This window comes from Protomyctophum parallelum (genome assembly GCF_964188405.1).
Source record: "Protomyctophum parallelum genome assembly, chromosome: 12".
Taxonomy (NCBI): domain Eukaryota; kingdom Metazoa; phylum Chordata; class Actinopteri; order Myctophiformes; family Myctophidae; genus Protomyctophum; species Protomyctophum parallelum.
In genome coordinates, this window is record NC_139712.1 from 21,688,317 (window position 1) to 21,708,761 (window position 20,445).

Sequence of the window (20,445 nt, forward strand, 5' to 3'; positions counted from 1 at the left end):
GTCTCCCCCGCTGACATGCACTCAGCCACGGCATACACTCAGCCCTTCTCACAGGTTGAGTAGCGGCACTGCACCGGGCTAAAATGCATATCCGTCTTCAAATAGCTACCACAACATTGTTCAAGTGAACTTATGATTTATCGCCGCGTCGCTCCGCATGACAAAATGCCCCTCTCACCGCCGGGGCACTGAGCCTCTTCTGGTCAGTGGTCATGCAGGCTGCACACACGGGGAACGTATAGCCTCTATGGTCCCCGGCGCATATTGAACTGGGCATGTGTCACTACACAGCTACACACACACACACACACACACACACACACACACACACACACACACACACACACACACACACACACACACACACACACACACACACACACATGTATTCATATGTGGGCATATGCCTGCCCACAGACAGATACAGTTCATTCACATATATGGATGGTGGATATATCTATGAGAATTACGTATATTTATTTGGCTGACGGCTCAGTGAGTGTATGCCCGAAGAGAGAGAGAGAGGCATTCGGACAACCGGGGCGGTGTGTGTAGCCTACGTGTATTGTGTACTCAACCTGTCAACTTTTAGCCGTGGCTATAGTGCGTGTGTGTGTGTGTGTGTATAGTATACACATGCCCACTGCCCAGTCCCCCGGAGGCTCATGATCTCGTCCGCAAGACTATGCCTCAACTCGGCTCGGACAACCAGGCTTGAATTCATCATAGCGATATTTATTATTACACGAATCACCCACAAGTTGATCATTATAGCCTACATAACGCTATGTCAATGATTAATGAGATGAAAGTTTCATTATACTTCTGGTGGTGACGAAGACATCACATGCCTTCTGAGTGTGGCTATTGGAGACCTCCAAGTTGCGCACGGATACTTGTTATTTTTTCCAGTGGTTCCATACATGCTAGTTTCTTCGAATATATCTAATCTTCACAAGTTGTCGCGCTGTGATGCGTTTTATTATTATTAGAGAGAGAGAGAGAGAGAGAGAGAGAGAGAGGGGGAGAGAGAGAGAGAGAGAGAGAGATACGGAGGGAGAGAATTGCGGTGCGTAAGGGGGAGGCATACTTTGGTTAGACATAGCATTGGTTAGACATGGGTTACGGTTAGGTTTAGGTGTGCTGCCTCGTGGGAGGTTAGGTTTAGGGTGAGGGTTTGAGATAGGTTGTAGATGTAGGACTAATGACTAACCAATGACTAGTCTAAACCAAAAACTGTCTAAACTAAGTACTGCACCCGCGTAAGGCACTCCGTATGCAAGACGCAGTGTGTGTGTGCGAGATAGAGAGAGAGACTGCCCCCCCATATCGGTGTGTGTGAGAGAGAGCGTGTGTGTGTGTGTGTGTGTGTGTGTGAGAGAGAGAGAGAGAGAGCGGTCAGGTTACTTGAGCCGGCAGCAGTGCCCCACTGCCCCGGGCAGAGGCACTATATGACGGCGCCACGGCGGGGACATAGGACTGGATGGCCCGGCCACGGGACGGGACTCGTCACTCGAGTGACGCGGCGATAAATCATCATAGCGATATTGATTATTACAAAGAACAAGCATAAACACACAGTTCACTTGAACAATGCTGCGGTACATAAGATATTTGAAGACGGATATGCATTTTAGCCCGGTGCAATGCTGCTATAGACAGGCAGTGAACCTGTGAACAGGGCTCTGCACAAGGCTGAATTTGAGGCCATGTTAGCGGGGTTACAGAGAGCTGCATCCCAGCTCTCTGGAACTCGTCAGGCGATATTGCGAGTATGCAATAGTATCCCCTCAAACTTACACGTCAACTCAATGTCATTGTAACGAATATTTTAGAGCGAAAAAATATTTTTTTTCAATTTCATTTATAGCCAAAATGACCTAAATGTACCGTCAAAAACGCTAGCCTGAGCTAGCTAGCAGCCACTTGTTGCTAGCGCGGCGCGCCGTAGCCCTGTCTCAAACAATTTCAAACTGTTTTCAGTCAGACCACGTGATGTGCTGTACCACCCATATTAATTTCGGGGCGTGTCAGCGGACCTTTAACTATTGCAAAATAGCAGATCTAAAGAGTGGCACGCTACGAGCTTGTAGGTCTGCTATTTTTGAAAAGTCGTGAAAATGTGGCGCACATCTTTGAGTATATATTTTAGAGCGAACATTGTTAACTAAAATATTGGCTTCTGAGGTGTCCCTGAAACTACATATTTTGAGATGGGGGTCCGTGGCCCAATAGAGATAATTCAGGGGGTCCTTGACATGAAAAAGGTTGAGGACCACTGACATAGAAACATGGGTTTTTCAGAAAAATGTTAGGATTTAGAAGCCTTTTTTTATCGACCTCAGTCCAGAATGGGTTAAAATAGCTGATCTACAAGCTCACAATGTGTAGATGTAGATCGGCTAGTTGAACTTTTAAAATGATTTTCAAAATAGTAAATAATGGCAAATAAGTTTAGGGATAAAGGGATAAGGGTGGCGCAAGATGGAGCCCTTGAAACATTTGGCGTGCCATGCACAATGTCTGTCTGTCTTGTCTGCCTTAATTGATGACTTTATTTAATGTAAACGGCACGCATCGTGGTACAGTAGGGAGTGCCAGATGGCCTTCGCGGATCTGATTTGTTCTTTTCTTATAGTTCTTAAAAAATAGCCTATGTGTCATATACAGTGTCCTGTACAGTATGGCCATCGGGGCTATATATATATATATATTTTTTTTAAATTTGAATCAGTTAACCCATTTTGGTGTGGCGCGCTAGCATGTAGCTTGTAGGTCTGCTATTTTTTGAAAAATCGAAGAACGACTGACATAGAAACATGGCTTTTTCAGAAAACTGTCAGGATGTAGAAGACATCTTTTTAATCTGATCTCGGGCCAGAAATGGGTTAATTTGTCACGTCACAATTTGACAGCTTTGACATCCACTGTTCTAAACAATGCAGTCAGAGAGGTGACATATGACTCGTGGGGGTTTCAAAGCGTGATGGAAGAGTCTGGTTACGGTCTGTCTCTCCACGGAGGCCCCCGGGAGGAAGCCGCTGATGTGTGAATTGTGGTGACAGAGTGAGACGTCTTAATCCATCTCAGTCACTTCTGACAGACGCTGAAAAAGGCCAGGAAAAGGGAAACGGAAGGATTGACGACCCACATTAATTAGGATGATTTTGCCCCTTTTATTAAAGTGTCAAATCACAAGTTTTCTCAAGACACTTTACAACCAACAAAGATCCACCCAGAGCAAGCAATATTGTGACAATGGTAACGAAAAACTCCCCCTTTGGGAAGAAACGTCAGGCAGAACCCGACTCTAGGGTGGGCGGCCATCTGCCCACCCTAGGGGGGGGGGGGGGTAGTAGAGGGGGAATAGGAAGAAAGAATAGAAGAGAGATAGATAGGGTGGGCTCCGTGGAGGGGCCTGGTCCACGGGTGCCGTGTCATTAGTCAGAAGGTTCATTGTTCCGAAATTACTATCCCTATCTCTAACCCTAACCTAAACCTAACCGCAAGCACGGGAGCAAACCTAAACCTAACCGCAAGCACGGGAGCAGTGCATGTTCGGACTAACGGGACTTCGGATCTATGGGTAGTTCCCGGTCCAGGTCGTGCTCTGTGAGGCCGGGTCCACGGTCACACTTCTGATGGGCTCCATGAAGGTCACACTCGGCAGTCAATATATACCTCGCATCACACTTGACCACTGTGCACAACATTGCAGCAATAGCTAGTCTACAAGCTCACAACGCTTGCTTGTGGATCTTGTAATCTTTGAACATTTCATAGTGCTTATAAGTTAACTTTCAAGAGGTATTTAGGAGTTGAGACTAGCTTTTTCTATGAAACGTCTATAAACCTGACGTCACCATAAACGCAAGTCGGTCCATGTCATGGAGCAGAGTTTCCCCCCCAAAAAGTACATTGGTACTGTTACTTTGATGCCAGTACTTTTAGTCAAGTAAAACATGTAATAAAGATACTACTTCCAGCACTGCAGACTGAGAAGCCACGACCTGCTTATGGGCACCTCGAGAGTGCCCCTCAGATTCCCCTCAAAGCCCAAACAAATGTGGATTGGGCATGTTGAGAGCTATACTTAAGGCAAAGACGTGAGTGCTTTATTATTCTGAGAACAATGCATGACCACCTGTGTGATTTAGCTGCAATTCATTGCGTGCCTCAATTGACGAGCTATTAACGCCCACACTTCCCGGTGCGTCGACACTAGCACAGGGAAATGTGTCATTTCCGGCGTCTTCCATTAGCCCTGTACTGCTGCCTGTGTCACAGCTGGACACCGCACGCTTCAATCAATGGAGGGACAGTTGTCTTTTAATTACAATTATTATCCATCCTTCTCCCGATGGCAGGTTGTTATTGTTCGACTGTATGTGCGAGTGAGTTTGCTGAGGCTCCAGTGAGCGCTTGGTCATAACCAGTGGTTTAAAGTAACTAAATACATTTACTCAAGTACTGTGCTTGAGTACAATTTTGAGATATTTGTACATTTTTCCAGTATTTCCAATTCCTTCTATTCTACTTCTATTCCACTACATATCCGAGGCAAATATTGTACTTTTACTCCACTACAATCATTTGAAAACATTAGTTACTTTGTCAAATCTGTATTATACCCATTAAGCACTTCAGCACTACAGTATATATTTTGTTGGCCATTTGAACCTTTTCAAAAAGTGTTTATGCATTTGAAATGAAATGGGACATTCAATATAATTAAAGGACCAAGCAGTCCTTTATTGCTTTTGTCTCTTTTTTTCTTCTTACGCCAAAAATAGCAGTTCTGGCTGAACCGTGCAGTTGGTTTTCGCGAAATTTGGAGATATGGTAGAGGGCCATGCCAAACGGTATGGCCACAACCATTCGTCAAAAGGTTGCGCTATAGCATTCAATTGAAAATGCTAACTTTGACCACGCGTAGCTCATGAACCGTTTGACCGTCGGCAATGAAACGTTGACACACATATGCGTCTCCTCATGCCGAACAAGTATCGTGCTCTTACTTTTGACCTCTGACCTCTAGACCACCCGCCATTTTGAATTATATGAAAATCAATTAAAATGCATCTCCGCCCAGGATCTTTGATCAAAATGCACGACAAGTTCTACACGTGAACTTTGGACCTATACGGACATGGGAAAGTATAGTACGTTTTTTGTGGAAGTGGAAGAAATTAAGGTTTTATGAGCCAATGAAAATTGCCGTATTGTGAAAATTCTTCTTTTGTCCCTAATGCATACAGTACATGCAGCGTCATATGCTTTTGCAACTTTACAGTATGGTACAGGGTCATGCCAAATAGCACTGAAACCAGCCTTAAAAAAACATGAACAGTGTACACACTGTAGTAATGAATAATGGACCAGGACACGCATAATTCTCAGAACATAAGTCACCGAAACAAAGCCTGCTAGACCTAGGACAAAGTCTATTATCATCCAGGCTGGGAAGCGTCTCAGGTCCCCAGTGTCTCCATGAAATGCATTTTGTGCCATTTTAATAAAATAATGTACCGTGACAGATTAACTTCTTCTACTACGGCATTTCAGGGTTGCGCCCATAGACTGTAAAGAATATGGACAAAGTGTTCCCCGGGTCTAACATGAACGTAAAATGAAGCCTGTCAGTCCTTGTATTGTAAATCGCCATCTTTCTAGATCCGTTTGGGCCCAGCTGGCCCATTGGCTGGCCCAGACAACGAGGCGGGACTTCCCCCCTTCTTCTTAGTTGGTTTTTATTTTGACTCGAGTGGGTGGGGAATCCCGATCATAGACTGTAACGGTAGCCACGCCCCTCAGAACATACGCCACTTTATGGTCATTCTTTTAACAAATGGGACCATCATTTTCCAAAAAGAATATTATGACATTAGAAATGAGACTTTAAACTAGTGACTGGAAGCAGAAAGTATTCATGACCATGTTTATTAAGGTAATACAGTCTAGGTGAAGTTGGGCCCAAATACATGGACTTCTATGGGGCTATGGGTTTTTTTGGGCCCAATGACAGCGCCACAACAGGCCATTATATGAACTTTCAGGAAATCCCGATTTCCTTGGTGGCTTCACAAAATATCTGTCTGACTGCCCCCCTGGTTGCGCCTGCATCCAATCCACTTGGATGCATTTTATTTCATGACAAAAATAGTGCATTTTAGAGAAGATGGGAAAGAGAGACGCTTCCCAGCCTGGAGAAAAGACTTTCACCAAAGTCTATGCCAGATCCAGTCACATATTTGCCTCTGAGATGTAGTGGAGTAGAAGTAAAAGTACTGGACATCGGAAGTGCTCGAGTAAAGTAAAATTACCTCACAATTGTACTTCAGTACAGTACTTTAATTTAACTTAAAATTACTTAGTACTTGAGTAAAAGTACTTAGTACTTAGTTACTTTACATACCACACATGAAGAGTCACTCGACATGCACGCACACTTGCGCGCTGCAGAGAGCTCTCGTATGTCCTGTCGTCGCTGAGCCGCGGTGGTTATCGATTGAGTCACCTTATCAAAGCAGTGTAGCAGAGCGAGCAGCGCGTCCATCCATCAACGCTGATGGGGAGCAGGTGTGTCCCTCCCCGGGCCGTAGAGTGCTAGGCCGGCAGTCAGCATGCACTTGTCAGTGTTGAAGGCCTTTTCCCTCGTATAACTCTTTTCAATGAGAGGTGAGCGGGCGGGTCGAGAGGTGCGGGCAAGTCTTGACAGTACATTTTAAGGCTGTATTTTCCCGAAGTGCGTTATTTATTGTCTTATGGGACCCCGGCAACTACTGGTGATAGCAGGCGAAGAGGCGATAGTCGAATGGCGGGCGGAGGAACGTCGTTCAAATTAAAAAAACAAAACGTGAAAATATGAAATCTTTTGGATGATCTCGTCCGGCGAGAGCCAATCGGATTCATGTGTTGCTTGGTTGACCCTCCACGCGGGAACCATACCCACCAAGCCTCTTCAAAGCGAGGACTAGTGTTGATTTTGTCGACAAACTATGACGGAAAATATTCGACTACCTTTTTTCACTGACGAAAACCAAATGGAAACTATTATAAAAACTAAGCCATGATGAATAAAACTAAGACTAAATATACTGTCGATTTTGTCAACAAATAAAGACTAGGCTAAAATGTTAGGAAGGGACTAGTGGGCAAAAGATCCAGCATTAACACTTGGTTCTCTTCACAACGCGTCGCGCTGCGACGTGTTGTGAGCTTGTATATCGGCTATTTTCAGCAAGTGTAAAAACAGTCATTACGACGGCATCAAGGCAAAGCAAAACACATATCAGTCGACTAAGACTTAGTCGACTAAAATCTCATGATATTTAGTCGACTAACACTTGACTAACACTAAAACATTCCAGGTGACTATAATGTTTCCAAATCACCCAAATCACTGAATGCTCCTTTAAGTGCTTTTCCCACCTCTGACTGACTGATAATTATTATTGTCCCCACCAGGCCGAAGGCATGGGGCGAGAGTATGTTTTGCACTCCGTCCGTGTGTCCGTCCGTCCGTCCGTGTGTGTGTGTGTGTGTGTGTGTGTCCGTGAGCAGCTAATCTCGGCCACCGTTAACCCGGTCGATGCCAAATTTTGCACACACACTCCCTGGATGCCAACGATGAACCTCTGCCCCAAACTTTCCAGAACGGCCTGTTATAGCGCCACCAGGAGGCCGCTTTGTGCAAAACAAGTTTTTGCACAGTACACCTACAGATTTTGTCCAAACATCACGCAAATTGGTACACAGTCTCTCTAGAGCCATTCAACGAAACCGGTCTTTCAGATTTCTCAGACTCCATCCTGATTGTTTAAGATTGGCTTCCAAAGTTCACAGGAGTGCTCAGTTTCAAACAAAATGCTGCAAATCATGAACACATCGCGTGATTTCCGTGAAATTGTGCACCCACATTCCCACTAGGCCGAGGACGAAATGCCACATGAACAATTTCAACTCAGCCTCAAGGTGGCGCTATAACTGGCCGAAAAGTGTTTTTACCTCTAATTTACTTTTGTTGCCCTTTTATCCAACCACCAGATGAAGGCAAGCTGCAATGTCCTACATTCCTATCCTGGTGGAGACCTGTGCCCAGAAGGGCACTTTTTCTAGTTTATTTTGTTGTCCTTTTCCGTTTTATTGTCTGTATGTCTTGTTTTGTTTTTGTCTTGTTTTTCTTATGCTTGTTTTGTCTCGTTTAGTTTTTTACTTTTTTTGTTGTATTCCCATACTTGCTTAGCTATTTTTAATATTAAAAGGGCCGGCATTATATAAGCCGAGGCTTCTGCCAACACTCCCTTTTTGGTCAACAAAAAAACCCAAATACATTGTATAAGGTGTGTTTTATTTTAAATGACCAATACACTTGAACTTGACGATAAGGATGATTGTGCTTGGGGGGGCTTGGCAGCTGAAGGAGGAGGTGGACAGACTGGAGGACCGCGTGGAGTCGGCCAACAGCGCCCTGAAGGGAGACTGGAGCCGCTGGCACGACGGCATGAGGACTGACCTGAGGTCAGCCTTCGTCTCCGCCGCCCAGAAGAACGTGGACTACTATGAGAAGGTCAGCTCTCTCTCTCTCTCTCTCTCTCTCTCTGTCGGCCAAAACTGGTTTTTGGGATGTCACATTTTAGTCACCTGGAATGTGTTAGTCTAGTTTTAGTCGACTAAATGTCATGGGATTTTAGTCGACTAAAATGTATTTTGGCGGGCCTTGATGCCGTCGCAATGGTGACACTTGCTGAAAATAGCCGACCTACAAGCTCACGATGCGCCGCGCTTGTAGATCTTGCTATTTTCAGCATGCAACTAAGTGTAAAATGACTTATACTGGATCTCTAGTCCACTAGTCCCTTTCTAACATTTTAGTCTAGTTTGTATTTGTTGACGAAATTGTCAATATATTTAGTGTTTTAGTCAAATGTATGTGCTAAAAAAAGTTGATGATGCAGTAAGTTGTCCGTCTCTATTCCCTATAGTGTGCAGTCCCTTCCTTGGATGGTTTATTTCCCTTTTTTTGAAGTGTATGCCTGCTGCTAATTAGACTTGCACCTCCCACAGGGTTTTTTTTATGTGCAGGAGTCCTCTTTTTGTCGTATAGTTCTCATATAGTTTTAGATGGGGTTCCGTGGCCAAATACACAATTTGGTTGAGGCAGTGGGTGCTCAGCGATTTTCTTAGTCTTAAGGGCAACTGTTAATTGCAAGTATAATTGCAATATTACACTCGAGGGGGTGGTTTAACGTCATTAATGCATGCCTGCGATGCTGCAGGAACGAGCCCGCAGTTTCCGAAAGCAACGCAGAAGTTAAACCACCCCCTCTCGTGTAACATTGCTTAAGTAACTGGTAATGCAACTAGTTAGTAGTCCATTTCAGTAACCACGTTGATATTATAAAGTAACTTAGCCCAACACTGACTGACTGAAATGCTCACAATAGGGAGCAGCCTCAGAAATCCATGGGTTGTTATATGACTAGCCTGGGGTCCGCCTATGCTTTCTATGGCATAGGCAGCTCCCGGCAGGATCCACCGGAATATTCTAGACGCAGCTGCGACATTAGAGCGACAGAGAGAGAGGAGTGTGTTTGTGTGTACAATATGTGTGCGTGTGTGCATCAATTTAACAAAGGTGCAGACGATCAGAAATCAGAGAGTGAGCGACGTTTGCGCTATACTCCATGCCGAATTGAAGTGGACTCAGACCCAGGCTTATTTTCTTCTCCGTGGAAATAAAAACGCCTGGGTTTCCGAGGCCAGTATACGTGACTGACAACAACACACCCACACAGCACACACACAGAGCCAACAGTGTGGAACACAGTCTGGCATGTAATGTGTGTGTGATAAGTCCCAGAATGTTTATCTAGGGGCATGACACACACTAGACAGATCCTCGTTAAGCTCAGCTGTATAGTCTGAAGCAGCTCTGTAGGCGTGGGGAAGTCATGAGGTTATTGTTGCTGGTGTAAAATTGACAAAAACACACACACACACACACACACACACACACACACACACACACACACACACACACACACAGAAAGATGAAATATGGACATACGAGGTTAGTCTCCCCGACACCGTCTATGTACTGTGTTTGCTGGAGATAAAATACAAAAAAAAGAATAATAATAAAAATCCGAAATGCCCCAAGAATATGACATTTTATTTAAATTTCCATATTTTTGGAATGGAATGGAAATAAAGATTGCTCTTGTCTCGCGCGCACACACGAGGATAGGAGAACAGAAATTGCTGTTTGCTTATTCCGAGTAATTGGGTGGCTTGGAGGCGGTTGGAAGCGGGATGTTTGCCTTCTTCATAATCATCGTTGCGCCATTCTTATTTCTGATTTTTTTTTCAATAAACTCGGCCCTGGCTTTTGTCATCAGCGGAGATGAATCATCCTCGTGTTCTTTTTTTGGTTTTGTTTTTTTTGGCAGGTCAACAGAACATTATTATTATAATGGAACACTTGAGTGTGCTCTCAGAGTTCCATTATGCACTACATACATACATGAATAAACAAACGGGAGGCGAGACATTTTCTTAACCCCTAAAAAACGCCGTTCTTTAGACCCCTTATAGCCGCTGGGGAATGGCAGGGAGGCGGCGTGGCGGGGACGCGCAGACGGACGGACGGAAGCAGAGACAGACAGACAGACGCAGGCAGAGACAGACAGACGGACGCAGGCAGAGACAGACGCACAGACAGACAGACGCAGGCAGAGACAGACGCACACACAGACAGACAGACGCAGGCAGAGACAGACACACAGACAGACGCAGACAGAGACAGACACACAGACAGACAGACAGACGCAGGCAGAGACAGACAGACACACAGACAGACAGACAGACAGACAGACAGACAGACAGACAGACAGACAGACAGACAGACGCAGGCAGAGACTCGCCGACGAGCACGAGCTAACAATGCGGCGTGGAGCAACTCGTTAGCTTGGCGTCACAACCGTGCGACGGAATATAAATTGGGCATTAGCACTCGTTCAGGGCCGGGTGGCTACAGGGTTTTTTTTTTGGGGGGGGCTTTCTAGCCTGGCATGTTTCCAGCAGATGGTAGCAATGCCTCAGTTTAATGAGGCCACCCATAATCACAAATAATTACCTCTTAAGTTCTGGTCCTCGGAAGGACTTTGACGGTGTAAATGCAGGTGACTTTGGTGTGTTGTGTCCTGACAATCAAAGCAAAGTGGACGGCATAATCTAGACGCAGCTGCACGACATGAGACTAATTAATTAGAGCGACATAGAGAGAGAGAGAGGGACCCGATGCGATTGAGCATTGTTTTTGTTTTTTTCATGTCAACTTTATTTGGTTACACAGACAATTCAAAGTTTAAAAATTCACATGAGCCGTGCAATGATTCAGAGCGTCAACAACATGTGCATTAAAATCTTTAAAGAGATGTAATAAAAGATGAAACACCTGCACTGGGGATATTTGTGGCCGATATTTGCATATACATTTAATATCGGGAAAATTACGTTATCGGTTAAAATGTATCCATTTTAATTAATTTAACCCATTTTGGGCAGGAACCCCTTTTGGTGTTTTAACTAAGCATTATGCTATACTTTAGCTATTGAAAAATAGCAGAGCTACAAGCTCATAATTTTGAATTTATGATAATGTTTATTTTTTATTTGGAAAAGCTTACATTTATGAATGCATCCAGTGGGGCATCACACTACAATTAGGCATAATGTATCGGGATATCAGCTGAAATGTAAATATTGGACATCCCTAACCTGTACATCAGGTCCCCAATTGAGGTGTTAACACTACCAGTGCCGGAAGTGCTTCAAAATAAGAGCTCTGGGTGGCCGGGGTTGTCTCAGCGCTTTTACTCTGAAAGCCATGACCCGTTAACAATCTACTAAAAAAAATGACTTTACATTGCTAGCTTACATTGCTATCATTTTAATTTATACGATATATGATCCAAAAAGCGTTTTATATTTTGCGGGAGAGACGGATGAGGAGCAGAAATGAATGGTTGAAACGGCTTCTAGCCGTGGATCAAACCAGCACCATTCACCACCTAATCAAAACAAAGATTTCAGCTGCTGTTTTCCCAGAGCGCTAGAAAACTGAGTTTTCAGTGACTTCAGTGATGCTTGCGGAACTCGACGGAACTCGACTACGTCTCGTTCCTTACCGTCGTGGCAATAATCACGTTAAGCCACACCCCTCTCGTGTAATATTGCTTAAATCTATTCTGCTTGTAGCCTGAAGCAGTTCACTTCCCTTAATTATGTATCTGCCACTAGGTGGCAGCAGAGGGTAGGTAAGCCATGTCTATATTCCCATATTTGGGTACTTTAATTTTCGGTTTCCCGGCATGGAGACCACCGTTCTTTTTTTATTAATGTTAGAATTAGCTCACAATGTTTTGTCTTTCGCCAGAAACATGAATGCAATCAAAAAATAATCACAAATCACATCCAGACCTCGTTGGATGTTGAGCTGGAGAGAGAAAGAGAGAGAAATCGTCACCTCGCTGGCCAGGTGTGTGTGTGCGTGTTGAACCAGCTGCAGGGCTCAATTAATGATTAATGGATCCCGAGCACAGACAGACAGACCCTTATCGACCGAGACCGATTCTACGAATGTCTTCTAAATCATGACGGTGTTCTGAAAAACCTGTGTTTCTACGTCAGTGGTTCTAAAACTATCTACTAACCGACCCCCATCTCAAAATCTGTTATTCCAGGGACCCCCCCCCGGAAGCAAAGATTTGAGCTAAAAACGTTCGCTCTGAAAGAATATAGATTTGCGCCACATTTTCACGATTAGTAAAACAAAATAGCTACTTGTAGATCTGCTATTTTTCAATAGCTAAGGTTTCAAACGGCAAAAGGGGATCCCGCCCAGAATGGGTTAAGTAGACCAGGGCTGCACACACTTTCTTTTGACCCGAGGGCTACTTTCAAAATGACCAGCTCAACAAGATCTACCAACCCCCCCCCCCCCCCCCCAGAATGTGATATGATAACATGATCCCACTGCTGGAAATAAATATTTATATATTGGAATAGAGGAGCTGGCGTTGCATACTGTATAAGACAAATGCACATGGAATGGGAAACAGGGGGAGAAATGGATGTTTTTTTTTTGGATTTAAAGGGATTGTGACATAAAAAAAAAGGTTTTGGAATTGTTCTTGTTTTTTTTAGGTTTTCTAATCTCAATTGCACCCAAAAAACATGAACTTTTAACATTCAGTAGATTTTCTGTGATCTGGGGTTTTCTGGCTCAAACAGGTGCTCTGATTTGCCGGCAGTAAGTGACATCACTTACTGCAAATCCCATATATGTCAATGGGATTTGCCAGCAGATGTCACTGTTTCACTGTGTTGCCTGTTTTCATTGTAGCTCAAAAGGCCCCAAAAAACCCAAAGAAAACTTCAGACCACAGAAAATCCACTGAATGTTCAAAGTTCAGGTTTTTTGGGTGTAATTGAGGTCATAAAACCTAAAAGAAAAAAGAAAAATAAATGAAAATTAATGTCATAAAACCTTTAAATTATAATTCCACTGAGGTTTTTGTGCACGGCAACAACAACACTCTTGAAAACAAATAATTGCATTGTGGGTTTGAGCTGACAGGCCCCTTTTGGATGTCAATCAATCAAGTGGTAAACTTCTGGGCGGCGGTGGCTCAGAGGTAGAGTGGCCGGATGGTAACCGCAAGGTTGCCAGTACGAACCCGGGCTCCCCCAGAGTTAGTGTCGAAATGTCTTTGAGCAAGACACTGAACCCCAAATTGCTCCTGATGTGCTGGTTGGTGCCTTGCATGGTTTCCGCCGCCATCGGTTGTAACCCTAATGTATATACAGGGGGATTGTTCCTTTAACTGTGTTGGCGGGCTGAGTCTGGGGCGAGGAGTATTATGGGATATCTTGTGTTTACTTTCTGTTCTGGTGTGCAGGGAAGAGTCGCATTATTGAGAGGAAGAGAGATATTACTTTGTTGTTCACTACGGAGGTTGGATACAGAATTAGAACCCTGATCACGTTTGTCCTTTTTGAATTATTATTTTGTTCATTAAATCACCAGTTCTGCAACACGGACTCCTTTTCCTTGACAGCATAGCAAGAAAGCATAATGATTATTCCGGAGAGTAGAGACACGGTGGTTATACGGTGTGTGAATGTGTGAATGTAATGCACAATCTATGTAAAGTGCCTTGGATAAAGGTGCTATATAAATGCACCATTTACTTTATGGGAATGCCATGTGATCTACCTATGTGCACAGTCTTTGTGATCTACTGGTAGATCACATTCTACCTTTTTGGGCACCCCTGAAGTAGACCGTTTCTGGGAGGGCACATCTGCATAGCAGTACAACTCTGATACAGAGAGTGAAATTACTCCACTTTAGCTATTAAAAAATAGCAGATCTACAAGCTCATATATCGCTATGAGCTTGTAGGTCTGCTATTTTTGAAAAATCACACCCGTGTGAAGTGAGTGTTGCAACTCTGTGCGTTCCAAACCCCCAGGAACGCGACCAGGGGGCCTGGCCGATTCCGTCGAGCCGCCTTACGTCCGAAAAGGTTGAGAAATGACAGCTTTACCGTACCCTCTACTGTATACCATCTACTGTACTGTACTGTCACTGTACTGGCACACCCGGAATCATCATAATACAGTTAATATGTGCGTGTGTGTTTGTGTGTGTGTTAGGTTGCGCACAGGTGGTGAAAAACAACCATGCTGTTTTCGTGCTGCCTCAGACCCACCCACCCAGCCAGCCACCCAGCCACACACATAGCTCCGTAAGGGAGTGGTTGCACCACTCAAAAAATGTGTGCAAATCTTTGACACAGTGTGAACTGGCCATAGTACAGCGGCTAACAGCCATATTGTGAGAGAACCTTTCACTTAGTGATACAAGCGTGAAATTTGGCATGAACATGCCTCTGGGTCACCTCTTTAACTTTTTTAACCGAGCCAGCGAAAAATCCAATATGGCGGTCATTTTTCAAGATGGCCGCCAAATAAAAAAGGCCTTTTGTGGCGGTTCTGGACAACCATGGGTGTGGCCGACTCGAGACCGGTCACTGCACTCCCTGTGGGTGTGTGGAACGTGTGTGTCGAATTTGAAGTCGGTGGGGCGAACGGTTCTCGGGTTACGTGGATTACAGATGTACACACGCACACAAAATTCGTGCAATATAGCAGATCATTGGAACGGTTGTTCGCTTGGTGATACAAATTTGGCATGAACATGCCTCTGGGTCACCTCTTTAACTTTTTTAACCGAGCCATCCAAGAATCCAATATGGCGGTGCTATTTCAAGATGGCCGCCACATCTAAATGTTAGCCTATGTCTACATTTCTTACAAATTTTAGGAAAATTTTCACCATGATAGATAGATAGATTTATTTAATTTGTTTTATATATTTTTTTTATTCTTTATATTTATTTTTTTGTCATTATTTTTAGTTTTCTAATGCTAATTAGCATGTTAGCATTATCATGTTAGCATGCTATGTTAGCATGCTAGCATATTACCATGTTAGCATTATTATGTTAGCATTAGCATGCTACCATGTTAGCATTAGCATGCTACCATTTTCAGTATGAAAACTAAAAATAATAACAAAAAAAAAATATATATATATAAAGAATAATAATTTAAAAAAAAAAACTATCTATCTATCTATAATGGTGAAATTTTTCCTAAAATGTGTAAGAAATTTAGACATAGGCTAACAATTAGATGTGGCGGCCATCTTGAAATAGCACCGCCATATTGGATTCTTGGATGGCTCGGTTAAAAAAGTTAAAGAGTTGACCCAAAGGAAGGTTCATGACAAATGTCACGCTTGTATCACCAAGCGAACAACCGTTCCAATGATCTGCTATATTGCACGAATTTTGTGTGCGTGTGTACATCTGTAATCCACGTAACTCGAGAACCGTTCGCCCCACCGACTTCAAATTCGACACACACGTTCCACACACCCACAGGGAGTGCAGTGCCCGGTCTCGAGTCAGCCATGGTTGTCCAGAACCGCCACAAAAGGCCTTTTTTATTTGGCGCCATCTTGAAAAATGACCGCCATATTGGATTTTTCGTTGGCTGGGTTAAAAAAGTGAAAGAGGTGACCCGGAGGCATGTTCATGCCAAATTTCACGCTTGTATCACCAAGTGAAAGATCGTTCCTATTATCTGCTGTACTACCAAGAGAAGAGGCAAAGTAAGTGACACAGCTCTGCCAGTAACAATAAATACAAGACAATAACAGGACAACATGCAACGCTCATAAATACAGTACCCACTACCGAAGAAGCTCAGAGAACGTCTATAGTAACACAATCAATAAAGGCTAATATATAAAAACTAAGCACAGAAATGTGGTAATAAACTAAAAAGCAAGAGAACAAACATTTACTATACGTAAGCAATGTATGGGAAGTGTGCCCGTGGCAATCCCTTTAAAGCTCACTAAGGGAATCAATCACAGAAGCCAGTTTGAGTCGAGTCTGTAGGTCATTCCAAGACCGCAGGGTCCAAAAAAAAGCAAGGCTTTTTTTTTTTTTTCAGACTCCAATTTTGTTTTGGGGCACCCAAGCATTTTGAGGTTGAGAGAGTTTTGGACAAGTTCAAATTTAGTACAAATTTAAAGTGGGAGATTACCAAGAATGGCTTTATAAGTGAGAATATACCAATGTAGCAACCTGCGAGACGTTAAGGAGTAGTGCCAACCCACTAGGCCAGGGCATACAGAGTACAGTGATGAGTCCTATAGGGGGAGTTGGTTATCAATGCAGCATGAAACATATACCTGCATGCTGAAATATATTTTCGTATGGGGGTCCGCGGCCAAATACAGATAATTCTGGGGGTCCTTGACATGAAAAAGGTTGAGCACCACTGACAAAGAAACAGGTTTTTCAGAAAACTTTTAGGATTTAGAAGAGTGTGTTCATAATTCATAAAAAGGGTGAAAGGAGAGCGCTCTGAGACCTTCTGCCTGCTAGAGCTGCCCTCCACGAGGAGACATATTCATTATGTAAGGCATAATCAATGGGGAGCAGGTCATTATGGATAAATAAACCCGACAGGGTGATTAGACCTTGACGCGATAGCTGAAAGAGTTTATTACCCCATTGATTATCCTGCTTATCACACGGCCACTAAATAAATTAATTGATAAAGAGACCCAAAAGTAACAGTAAAACACAAGGATGTCATTGATTTCGGTAATGAACGAAGTCTGTTTATTTATGACAGGTGAGGCTATAGTTTAACGCAGTCGCCTCGGGAAAACGTGACGTGTTTATGGATTACATTTTCATTCACTGCATTGTCTACTTCACTGTCTACTTCACTGTCACGTCACTGTCTACTTCACTGTCACGTCACTGTCTACTTCACTGTCTACTTCACTGTCACGTCACTGTCTACTTCACTGTCTACTTCACTGTCACGTCACTGTCTACTTCACTGTCTACTTCACTGTCACGTCACTGTCTACTTCACTGTCACGTCACTGTCTACTTCACTGTCTACTTCACTGTCACGTCACTGTCTACTTCACACCCCCATTTTATTTTCAAAAAACATTCTTGAGAGTACATTTAAACAAAGCCATGTCTGATTGCATTAATCCATTTTGGACTGAGGTCGATAAAAAAAAAGGCTTCTAAATCCTAAAAGAAATCTGAAAAACCCATGTTTCTATGTCAGTGGTGCCCAACCTTTTTCATTTCAAGGACCCCCAGAATTATCTCTATTGGGCCACGGACCCCCATCTCAAAATATGTAGTTCCAGGGATCCCACAGAAGCAAATATTTTAGTTAAAAATGTTCGCTCTGAAATATATATCCAATGATTTGCGACACATTTTAACGATTTAAAAATAAATAGCAGACCTACAAGCTCGTAGCGCGCCACTCGGTGGCGCGCTATGATCTTGTAGATCTGCTATTTTTCAATAGCTAAATTATAACATATTTAAAACACCAAAAGGGGTTCCCGCCCAAAATGGGTTAAACAACGTCATAACGCCACTCACTTCATGCATGTGCTTACCCACTGGTGGAAAGGACCATTGTACCATTGTACTCGAGTACAATTTTGAGGTATTTCTACTTTACTTGAGTAATTCCAATTCCAATACTTTGACTTTGACTACTCCACTACATCTCAGAGACAAATATTGTACTTTTGCTCCACTACAATTATTTGAAAACTTTAGTTACTTTTACCTTGTGGACTTATTGTTATTTATTATTAGACGTATTATTATTACAAAACACGTTGCATTACCATACATTACATTACCGTACATTTCGGCCATTCGAAGTAGCTGATCGACAAGCTCACAATGCGTCACGGTGTGACGCATGCACTTGATTCGAAAACGTGAAATGGGACATTCTGCCTAATGAGTACTTTTGGTACTTTAAGTACATTTTAATGCCTATACTTTTGTGTCTATTTCTCGCTTGAAATGTTTTCAAAAACATTCTCGAGAGAAATTAAAATCCAAGCAGTCTTTGATTAGACAGCGGTCTGTTATCGAGCTGATCGGTCATTATTCATAACACACATTGACCAATCAGAATCAAGCATTCAACCAAGCCATCTATTCAGGAGAATAAAAACCCTGACGGGGTGTGATTTTGCAAGTATTGCATAAAAAATATGCAAATGCTTATTATTCTGATTGTGAGCCTGAATGAACGGTGATTGGAGGGCACTGTAGGAAATCAACACTGATTGGAAACACGTATACGCAATCAGCAGACTAACAGCTGATTACAGCTGGGGTGAACATTGCCACTATCTGTGAAAATTTGTATGACTTTTCAGAGAGAAATTAACTATATATTGTGCAATAGAGCGTCACAGTCCCGCCACCTTTAACTTTTCCCACAGAAATGTCAAAAAGTATTTATTTAAAGACCTTTTAAGTGTCGTACAAAGCCAACTCGAGTTATGACAAATCATGACAACACACACAATATTTTGGACCAAACTAATAATTACGAAGAAGAAGAAAAACAACGTTTTCTTTCTTCTTTCTAATTATTTGTTCGGCCCAAAACGTTGTGTTTATTGTCGAGTCGGCATTGTCTGTAGCGTAAACGTCTATACGGGATAGGCGTCATGTGGCGTGGAGTGAGTTTTAAATAAATACTTTTTGAAAAGTCTATAATGAAAATGAACGGGGAATTATTTTCCGGGTCTCTCGAGCAGGCGGGACTGTGACGCTCTATAGAGAGAGTACCGAAGTCTGACGCCAATATCGTTAGAGGGCGCTAAGTCCACGGGTTTGTGTACTGAGACGATGTTAAGATGACCCCATGTTATTCTCCATAAAGAGACAAACTTATGCAAACCCCTTGGAACCAGGGGATGAGCGAGTGACGTCAGGACGCTAATGTAGTAGTAATAATAGAGAGTATGCACATGCATGATTTTCCCATCAGGACACGCCCCCCTCATCTAGACTGAGTGGCAAAACATTGAGCAGCATGGAGTGTTGGAGTTTGGAAGCGCTCGTTGGAAACCACTCAACCGTCCTGCGTAACACCTGTTTCTAAATGTCACATAATGCAGGAGGCAGCAAAATGTTGTGTTATTGAAAACAAGCACTTCTTGACACACAAAAATAATCAAATGCAGGGCATTTCTTGACAGAAAGTAGCTCATAACGTTTATATGGTGGATTTTTATGAAACAAAAACTTTGCAGATAGAAAGAGGATAATTCAAGCCTTTCGTACAGCTGCAATGTTGTTGAGTTTAACATTGTTTAATGCAATCAGACAGGACTTTTCTGTTTGGATTAGGGCTGGGCGATATGACGATATATATCGTATTTTCGATAGAAAATGTCTATCACGAAAAATAAGCTATATCGCTTATATCGCCGTTTCGTTTTACGGCAGTGTTTACGGCAGTATTTTACGTCACAGCGCTTATATACGGCATGCCCAGCAGCCCACCGCACTGAAAACAGTGAGCTCAGCCAACACCTTTCGGATGTCTTCTCTATTATATACTCTAAGGCCAACACGACCACAACACAAGGGTGCTTGCACCTAAAAGAGGGGCAACGTCTTCATTGTATGGATATGGAAGTGGTTTGGATTACATGAAGGGAGATGTGATGGCTGACGAGATTCAGAGCGGTGTAAGGGGCACGTTCGGAAATACCACACCGGAGTGCACTCATCTATCAGTTTGCATTGCACAGTGCGCTATTTCCGAACGCGCCCTTAGAGTAACTAAACTATAACTACAACAGAACATTTTGATTCCCTATACAGAGCTTAACATGAACTGAAACAACTTTAGTGACAAACTGTGACATGAGGTATTTATTTTTTCCTTAAGCCAATTTAATGCAGACACAGGCCTGTACTTCTGTGTCTGAATGGCAAC

The 20,445-nt window shown here is 43.1% G+C and overlaps 1 protein-coding gene across 1 annotated transcript in view; it reads left to right on the forward strand.

Annotated features, from left to right (window-relative positions):
- Positions 1–20,445, forward strand: part of snx7 (sorting nexin 7) — a 76,939-nt gene that overhangs the window by 27,038 nt on the left and 29,456 nt on the right. Inside the window, exon 8 of the mRNA XM_083778595.1 lies at positions 8,417–8,569. Within this exon, the coding sequence (XP_083634721.1) occupies positions 8,417–8,569 (153 nt within the window). The remainder of the gene's footprint in view (positions 1–8,416; positions 8,570–20,445) is intronic.